The sequence below is a fragment of the Manis javanica genome, chromosome 11 (genome assembly GCF_040802235.1).
Source record: "Manis javanica isolate MJ-LG chromosome 11, MJ_LKY, whole genome shotgun sequence".
Taxonomy (NCBI): domain Eukaryota; kingdom Metazoa; phylum Chordata; class Mammalia; order Pholidota; family Manidae; genus Manis; species Manis javanica.
Genome location: NC_133166.1, coordinates 26,174,930 through 26,184,351, shown reverse-complemented (window position 1 = coordinate 26,184,351; position 9,422 = coordinate 26,174,930). Strand labels below are relative to the sequence as shown.

Here is a 9,422-nt window from a genome sequence, read left to right as displayed (position 1 = left end):
GAAGTTAGGAAGCACAGTCCACTTGGATTTCTCTTGGATCCCTTGAGACAATAATTTTCATGATGTTGCTCTTTTTTATTATGATTTTTCCTTGAAACCCAAAGATTTCAAATATGTGTCACCTGTTTTTTCTTAGTTCAGTTGTTGCCACTGATTCATATAATAACTGAAAAGCTGCTGCATTGCCACTTTTCCTTAGTTCTTCTGTCATTAAGTACTTGTTGCATAGTATTTAGCAGACACCTGGACAAATTAAAAAGGTGAGAAATTGATGCAATCATTGGTTACCCACGGTGTCCAGCTTAAGAACCTTATATAAACCCTGCCTGAGCTCCTTGTTCTTGAGAGCGTACACCATGGGGTTGAGGGCAGGAGGAATGACATTGTGCAGTACATTGAGTAGAACTGGGATGAGGGTAACTTTCATTGGTGAACTATGGGTGATGGAAAGGACAATGATGACTGTGTAAAAGAATAGGATTAGGATGAGGTGGGAAGTACAGGTACTTAGGGCCTTGGAGGCAGCTTCTGCTGATTTCAGCTTCAGCACAGATTGAAGTATCAGAGCATAAGATAAAATAACCACACTCAGATCACTTCCCATGAGAGTCCAGGCCAGAACTAGCTGGTAGAGGCTATTGATTGTCGTGTGATCACAGGCTAGGCTGGTGACTCCAAGAGTAGTGCACATACTGTGCTCAATTTGGTTCTGTGAGCAGTAGTGTCTCTGAGCAGCCAACACGGGCACCGGGATGGTAGTGAGGGAATTTCTGAGTGCCATGAACACAGATGCTTTGACTACAAAAGATTCAGTAATTACTGATGGATAGCGTAGTGGTTGGCAAATGGCTACATATCTATCTATAGCCATGCAGACGAAGATACCTGACTCCATGCCCACAAAACAATGTATGACATACATCTGAACAAAGCACTCTGGGAGAGAGATGGCTTTAGCATTGAACCATAAGATGGCCAGAATCTTGGGCATGATGGTGGTGGCCAGGCCCATGTCTACCACAGCCAGGACCCCCAGGAAATAGTACATAGGCTGGTGCAGTGCTGCTTCTTGATTGATGGTCATCAGTATAAGGATGTTGGCAGTGAGAGCTAGGAGGTAGAGCAGAGCCAGGGGCAGGGAGAGCCAGTGCTGCCACTCGTGAATGCCAGGGAGCCCCATCAGGAGGAACTCGGAGACCTGGACCTTAGATCCGTTGGAATGTCTGGGATCCTGGAACATCTCTCACAAAGAAAAAATATTCATTGTTAATATTCATGATATGTTTTACCAAGTGCATGCTGCTTCTTCTTTCCTTTTCAATATGTCAAATACTAAGGACATAATATAACACAGTGCTTAAAATTATTGTGGCTAAAATATATTTACAGAGGGGCAGTGTTGGTGGAGACATGGCAGATATATTAATCTTATTTTATGAAATTCCATACATTCACATAATGATGAAAGATAAAAAAGTTACATATTTACATAAATATATCTATTTTGCCTCATATATGTTGTTTCACAACTCCTAAGTTCAATCATTTATTTTTTGTTAGCTTACTTTGTTTTAACTTTAACTTTGAAACTTTCTCAAATGTCATTCAATCTTTGACTATCAATTCCTACTTAATAAGGATCCTTTAGAAAGCTGATTTGAAACTCCAGGTGATGAGTGATCGCGTCAATTGGTATCATTTAATTTGAGAGTCTTGTAGGGACTCCTTTGCTTCATTATAAACATCCTTTGTTATCACTGTTTATAGGTCTTTTTTCAGGGACTTTCAGTTTTTCCAGTGAAGAATCCACCAACCTACTTTCTGCAGAAATATACGACTGGCTGCCAGTGATCCTGACATTGACTAGTAGAAGGACCCTAGGATCTCACTTTTAAAGTGAATATTGGATTTGACCCTTACACGTTTTATGACGCCTCATCCTTGGGTTTCATCTCATCATATATACGTGCATTCATATTCCTATATCAACCACAATTTAATCAAACCCTTAATATTTGGGCATACTGTGTGTGTATTTGTATTTGCATTGTCTATCAAGACATTGTGCACATATTAGATTGTAATAAATGTTTTTGAGTGAGTAAGTAGATTAACGTGTAATGAATTAAATTTCATAATAGATGTTAAAAATTGTTACAATGTAGTATAAATGTCATTTTTGGAAAGCATAAAGGAAAGCACCAGATGAAACAGAATTGTTATGTCTACTTCATAAGTCAACAGGAGACTCAAATTAAAAAAGAAAGAACATCACAAAACAGAGAAAAAAAAGAAAACTCTGAAAAGCAGAGAAGATCAGGTGGCTGGCAAAACAAATATTTTGGCTTGGATAATAAAGGTCAATTAAATAAACTATAATATTAATTAGCCATGTTTCACAGTGATTTTTATATAAACATATGTAATGGAATATATACATATATAATTATATATATGCTTATAGGTAGGATGTATTCATGCCAGACAAAAAAGAAACCAAATAAGTAAAGTTTGGATAAAGATCACCTGAAAAACAATAGATGATATATTTGTACAGTACAATTAAAGCTGATTATACCAAATTTCCTCACCAGGTTCAATATACTTTTACACAAGTGAAGGTAACAGAAAATACTGAAATTATCATTTTCATTTTGCTTGAACACCGTAGAAAATTTAACAATGGCAAAATCACTTAATTCAATGCCAGTTAGTAGGATATTCTCAGTTTGCTGTTTAGCAACACTGATGTTGGACTAAAGATGATAATTGCAAAACTAGTGAAAGAATAGTATCCGTTTACAGTACAAGAATCTGTTTCTTTACATACCAAGATTGTTATCAAGTTTCTCTCAATCTTATAAATTTCTCCTGAATGTTCGTATACAACATTACATTTTTCTTTTTTTTATTGTATTATCATTGGTATACAATCTTATGTTGGTTTCAAATATACAACACAATTGTTTAACAGTTACCCATGATATTAAATCCTCACCCCGACTAAAACAGTTACTGTCAACATAGAGATATGTTACAGAATCATTGACTATGTTCTGTATGCTATAGTACTATACCTGTGACCAACTTATATTATGATTAAGAATTTTTGTGCCCCTTTATGCCCCTCACTCTCCCCACCCACCCACCTCAACCCTTCCGCCATGGTGACCACCAGGGACTTCTCAGTGTCTATGAGTCTACTGCCCTTTAGTTGGTTTTGCCTTGTTTTTATATTCCACAAATAAGTGAAATCATATGGTATTTGTCTTTTTCTACCTGGCTTATTTCACTGAGCATGATACCCTCTAGGTCCATCCACATTGTTACAAATTGCAGCAGTTCTTCTTTACAGCTGAACAATATTCCATTGTGCATATGTACCACATCTTTGTTATGCATTTATTTATTGATGGACACTTGGGTTGCTTCCACACCTTGGCTACTGTAAATAATTCAGTCATGATAAAAACTCTCAACAAAATGGGTATAGAGGGTACATACCTCAACATAATTAAGGCCACATATGAGAAAACCCACAGCCTGACATCATAATTAGTGGCAAAAAGCTGAAAGTTTTCCTCTAAGATCAGGAATAGACAAGAAAGTCCACTTTCACCAGTTTTATTCAACATAATATTTGTGGACCTAGCCATGGAAATCAACAAAACAGAAGGTAAAAGACATCCAAATTGGAAAATAAGAAGTTAAATTGTCACTATTTGCAGATGACATGATATTATACATAGAAAACCCTAAAGACTCCACCATAAAACTATTAGAACTAATAACTGGATTCAGGAAAGTTGCAGGATACAAAATTAATACACAGAAATCTGTTAGATTTTTATATACTAAGGATGAAGTAGCAGAAAGATAAATCAGGAAAACAACTCCATTTGCAATTGCATCAAAAAGAATAAAATATCAGATTTAAAAAGACATATGCACCAGTATATTTATTGCAGCACTTTTTACAATAGCCAAGCTATGGAAGCAAGCTAAGTGTCTATCAGTAGATGAATGGATAAAGAAGATGTGGTACATATATACAATGAAATGCTATTCATCCATAAGAAAGAAACAAATTCTACCATTTGCAACAACATGGATGGAGCTAGAGGACATTTCGCTCAGTGAAATAAGCCAGGTGGAGAAAGACAAGTGCCAAATGACTTCCCTCATTTGTAGAGTATAACAATGAAACAAACTGAAGGAACAAAATGGCAGCAGACTCACACACTCCAAGAATGAACTAGTGGTTACCAAAGGGGAGGGGTGAGGGATGGAGAAGGGGACTGAGGGGTATTATGTTTAGTACACATGGTGTGGGGGATGACAGGGAGAACAGTGTAGCACAGAGAAGCCACATAATGGATCTCTGTCAACTTGCTGCACTTATGGACAGTGACTGCATTGGAGTATGAGTGGGGACTTGATGATATGGGTAAATGTAGTAACCACATTGTTTTTTCATGTAAAACCTTCATAAGAGTATATATCAATCATACCTTAATATAAACAAACAAACAAACAAACAAATAAACAAAAAGAACCTAATATAGAAAAAAAAGAATAAAATATCTAGGAATAAACCTAACCAAGTAGGTGAACCTAACCTATGCCATGAAAACTACAAGACACTCATGAGAGAAATTAAAGAAGACACCAATAAATAGAAATACATCCTGTGCTCATGGATAGGAAGAATTGTATTTTCAAAATGGTCATCCTGTCTAAAGTAATCTACAGATTCCATGCAGTCCCTATCAAAATACCAACAGCATTTTTCAACAAACTATGACTAATAGTTCTAAAATTCATATGGAACCACAGAATACCCTGAATAGGCAAAGCTAAGAAGGAAGAATGAAGCTGGGGTTATTATGTTCCTTGACTTCAAGCTCTACTATAAACTTCCAGTAATCAAAACAATTTGGTACTGGCACAAGAAGAGACCCATTGAGCAAATAGAGTAGAATAGAGAGCCCAGATATAAACCTATGTGCATATGGTTAATTACTATATGGTAAAGGAGCCATGAATATACAATGAGGAAAAGACAGCCTCTTCAATAACTTGTTTTGGGAAAACTGGACAGCTGTCTGCAACTAAATGAAATTGGATTATTGTCTAACTTCATACACAAAAGTAAACTTGAAATGGACCAAAAACCTGATTGTAAGACATGTAACCATAAAGTTGTTAGAAGAAAACAGGCAAAAATCTCTTGAACATAGTAAGTACATTATATTTTTGACATTTGTCTTGAAAATTATTAGGCCACAAAACTGTAAGAATTCATATATATGTAAACATGCATGTACATATTTACATATAAATATGAATGATTTCTGTGAAAATGAGACATTTAAAACATTGATATATATTTAGTGTACACAAATTGTTAAAGTTGAAAAATCGGATTATTTCTAATTTCTTCCTCTCAATACATTTGAACAGTCAACTCTTAACTGCATTTGTTCATGCAACAGAACAAAGTATAAAAATTAGGGAAAGCAAAGATGCCCATATTGAGAATAGGAAATAGATCTCTGAGATTACTTGTGCTCTATATTCTTAAGGATATTTTTCCTATATGACATGAATATCCTACTTATGTCTCACATGTATCCCTTTATTGTCTTAGTGCTTTACTAAAACTGGTTTTAATATAATATGTGAAGCTTAGATAAATCTTCAATACATTTTCAAAACACCTAGTAAAAGAGCCAAGAGTTGACTGTTTAAATGTATTGAGAGGAAGAAATGAGAGGTAGTACAATATTAACCACAAATTAAATTAGACTATTTCCAAAACTAATTTAAAATGATTTTGATACACTATAACAAATTTTTGCAAGAAAAGTGGAATCACATTATGTGTGTGGGTAAGAATATTGAAATAGTAACATTAACACACAAACACTACTACTTAGAGAGTACAAATTTCTATCTTCTGTTTCTATTCTCACACCCAAACTCCACAGGTAAATGTTTCCTCTCTAGATGGTCCCTAATTTTACAACCCATGGTCATCTCTCAGTATGGCAGTGGGTTCCCCAAGTAGGCTTTGCTATCTAAAATGGAAGAAATAGTCCCAAATAAGTCTCTCTAGAAACAAAGCAATTACAGACTCATATCTGAGAACACTGGGAGGGCAGGCAAAAAGCAAGAATACTGTGACCAGGACTAAGAACTCTCCTCTAGCTGTTCCATTTCTTGTCATGAAGGTGATTCATAGCCTGGATCCACTATAACAGAAACAAAGGTTCCTCTTTGGTAGGCAAATAACATAGATATTCATGATCATGATGGAAAGTTTCACTGAATGTAATCTGAGAATTGGGGAAGTCGACATTTCCAAGAAAACCCAATTATTTTACAGCACTTGTGCTTCCAAGTGAGTGATGAAATGAAACCCATTTGTGTGTTTCTAAGAAAGCAGTATTATAATACTAATATATAATAATACATTACTTTATATATACTCAAAGCCTCTGTCCAGTTTATCATAGTGCTGAAACGATGACTACAATCTTGTGACTAGTCCCATTTTTGTGTGTTCTTTATTACCTTAGTTTCTGAATAGCAAAACAGTGAGCTGAATCTAGTCTGGTCCGGGTGTTCAAAAACATCATGATTCTATCATATATGTATATGCACAGCCCTGAGCCTCTAAATCCCTTGATATTGGACCTATTGAACTGAATCTTTAAAGAAAGTTGTGTGTTGTCTATCCCTCAGGGATATTTGTATAACATTAGAGAGATAGACACTGTTATGGGAATTAAGCTAAGCCTGGAGAAAAATTAGTGGAAGGTTTGTATTTTAACCTTTAAGATGGAAACATAAATAAGAGAAAAATTTTATATCCATATTATCTATATCTGTTTGCCTGTGTGTGAGGATTAGATATGGGGGGATGAGAATGAACATAGCAATGTGTAATGAATATTAGCAATTTTAGTATTTATTGCAAAGTTTTGTTTCCTTCTGTGTCAGGCCCTTAACCTGGATTGAAAGTTACTGAAACTTAACAATGTTTCAGAATATTGCATTCACTCACACACGTTCATTCATATGCTTATTTATTTGAGTATTTTTTCTTTCAAATGAGTTGATGATGAATTTTACAGCATTTCACAACTCCATTAAAAGTTCCCATTACTTAAGCTGACAGATTAATCTTTAGGTGTGCAAACTTTGAGCTAATAATGATGATAGTGATAATAGTAGTAATAACAAAACACAATACATTATTTCAGTTTTATATTCTTTTAATTAGATAATAAAAGCTGTGCCTGTTTTTTATTGGAAAAATAAAAATGAGTTTTAAAGAGATAATGTGAACACTTAAATAAGAATTGCAGATGACTTCTGATACACTTTTTAATATACATATGCTATGTACGTTTTTGAAAAAGTTTGAATATATTAAAATATATATAGTAGATTAAAGATTGTGGCATAAGAGGAGAGACAGAGACTCCCTCCTAAAACCATATACAATTAGAAAATATAGTTGGTGCAACTAATCCTGAGAAAGCAACAGGAAAGAGGACTGCACCAGACTGCAAACACCTGAAAAAAAGAGCAGACCTCATGGAAAAGGGTAATGTACCAGAGCCATGGCCTGGCAGGACCCAAGCCCTTCCCCCACCCCAGCTCACTGGTGGGAGGAAGAGAAATGGAACAGGGATGGAGTGGAAAGCCTGGGACTGCTGAATACCTAGCTCCGGAGATCTGCTCTGCAAGCACAAACCTACATTTCATGGTGCTTTCATGATATTCATGTGATTACAGGGTTGGAAAGCTAGTACAGGCAGAATTCCTGGAGAGACTGAGATTCCAGCCACTTGTGGAAACCAGGGATCCATACCCAGCTGCTCTGGGACAAAAGTTTATACCTTTGTGCTCAGCCCACTGGTTCAGGCAGTGGAGACAGGCATAGCAGCTGGGAAGCAGAAAACAGCTCTTTCCTCCCCCCAGGCACCAATACTGCTCCCCTGTGACCCCAGACATTGCTTCAGGGGCTGAGCAGCTCAAGAGAGTAGAGCTTCTGGACATGAGAGGGTGCCATATACAAATATGAAATGCCAAAGAAACCTGGTCCAGAGTAAAATTATTAATACAACTCCTGAGAAAGATTTAAATGATATGGACCTCGTGACTCTTCCTGAAAGGGAGTTCAAAATAAAAATGATCAACATTATAATGGAGGTACGAAAAGACATCCAAGAACTCAGGAATGAATTCAGATCAGAGATCCAATCATTGAAGAGCACGATGGAGGGTATTAAAAGCAGGCTGGATATAGTGGAGGAGATGATGAATGAAATAGAAATTAGAGAAGAGGAATACAAAGAAGCTGAGGCACAGAGAGAAAAAAGGATCTCTAAAAATGAAATAATATTGAGAGAACTGTGTGACCAATCCAAATGGAACAATGTTTGCATTATATGGATAACAGAAGAAGAAGAGAAAGAGAAAGGGATAGAAAGTGTCTTTGAGGAGGTTATTGTTGAAAACTTCCCTAATCTGGGGAAAGAGATAGTCTCTCAGGCCATGAAGATCCACAGATCTCCCAACACAAGGGACCCAAGGAAGACAACACCAAGACATATAATAATAAAATTAGCAAAGATCAAGGATAAGGACAGACAATTAAAAGCAGCAAGAGAGAGAAATAAGATCACATACAAAGGAAAGCCCATCAGGCTAACATCAGACTTCTCAGGAGAAACCTTATAGGCCAGAAGGGAGTGGCATGATGTATTTAATGCCATGATGCAGAAGGGCCTGGAACCAAGATTACTTTATCTGGCAAAATTATCATTTAAATTTGAAGGAAGAGTTAAACAATTTCCAGATAAGCAAAAGCGAAGGAATTTACCTTCCACAAACCATCTCTACAGTCTATTTTGGAGGGACTGCTATAGGTGAAAGTGTTTCTAAGGTTTAATAGCCGTCATCAGAGGAAATAAAACCACAGTAAAGAAAGGAGAACAGCTAATTACTAAGCAAATGCAAAATTAAATTAACTATCCCCAAAGTCAATCAAAGAATAGACAAAGAATACAGAATATGATACAGAATGGAGGAAGAATACAGAATGGAGGAGGAAGAAAAAAGAAGAGAAAAAGAAAAGAACCTTTAGATTGTGTTTGTAATAGGATATTAAGTGAGTTAAGTTAGACTCTTAAATAGTAAGGATATTAACCTTAAACCTTTGGTAACCACGAATCTAAAGCCTGCAATGGCAATAACTGCATACCTTTCAATAATCACCCTAAATGTAAATGGACTGAATGCACCAATCAAAAGACATAGAGTCACTGAATGGATAAAAAAACAAGACCCATCTATATGCGGCCTACAGGAGACTCACTTTAAACCCAAACACATACACAGACTAAAAG

At 36.0% G+C, this 9,422-nt stretch overlaps 1 protein-coding gene across 1 annotated transcript; it reads right to left on the bottom strand.

Annotated features, from left to right (window-relative positions):
- Positions 1–277: 277 nt before the first annotated feature.
- LOC108386244 (olfactory receptor 56B2-like) lies at positions 278–1,240 on the bottom strand. The gene has a single exon (XM_017644018.3). It carries the CDS (start codon positions 1,238–1,240, stop codon positions 278–280), a length of 963 nt encoding a protein of 320 aa, XP_017499507.2.
- Between the last annotated feature and the right edge of the window lie 8,182 nt (positions 1,241–9,422).

What these genes read in the sequence shown, in the direction of transcription:
- LOC108386244 (XM_017644018.3), bottom strand. Translation starts at nt 1,240, where the DNA reads ATGTTCCAGGATCCCAGACATTCCAACGGATCTAAGGTCCAGGTCTCC.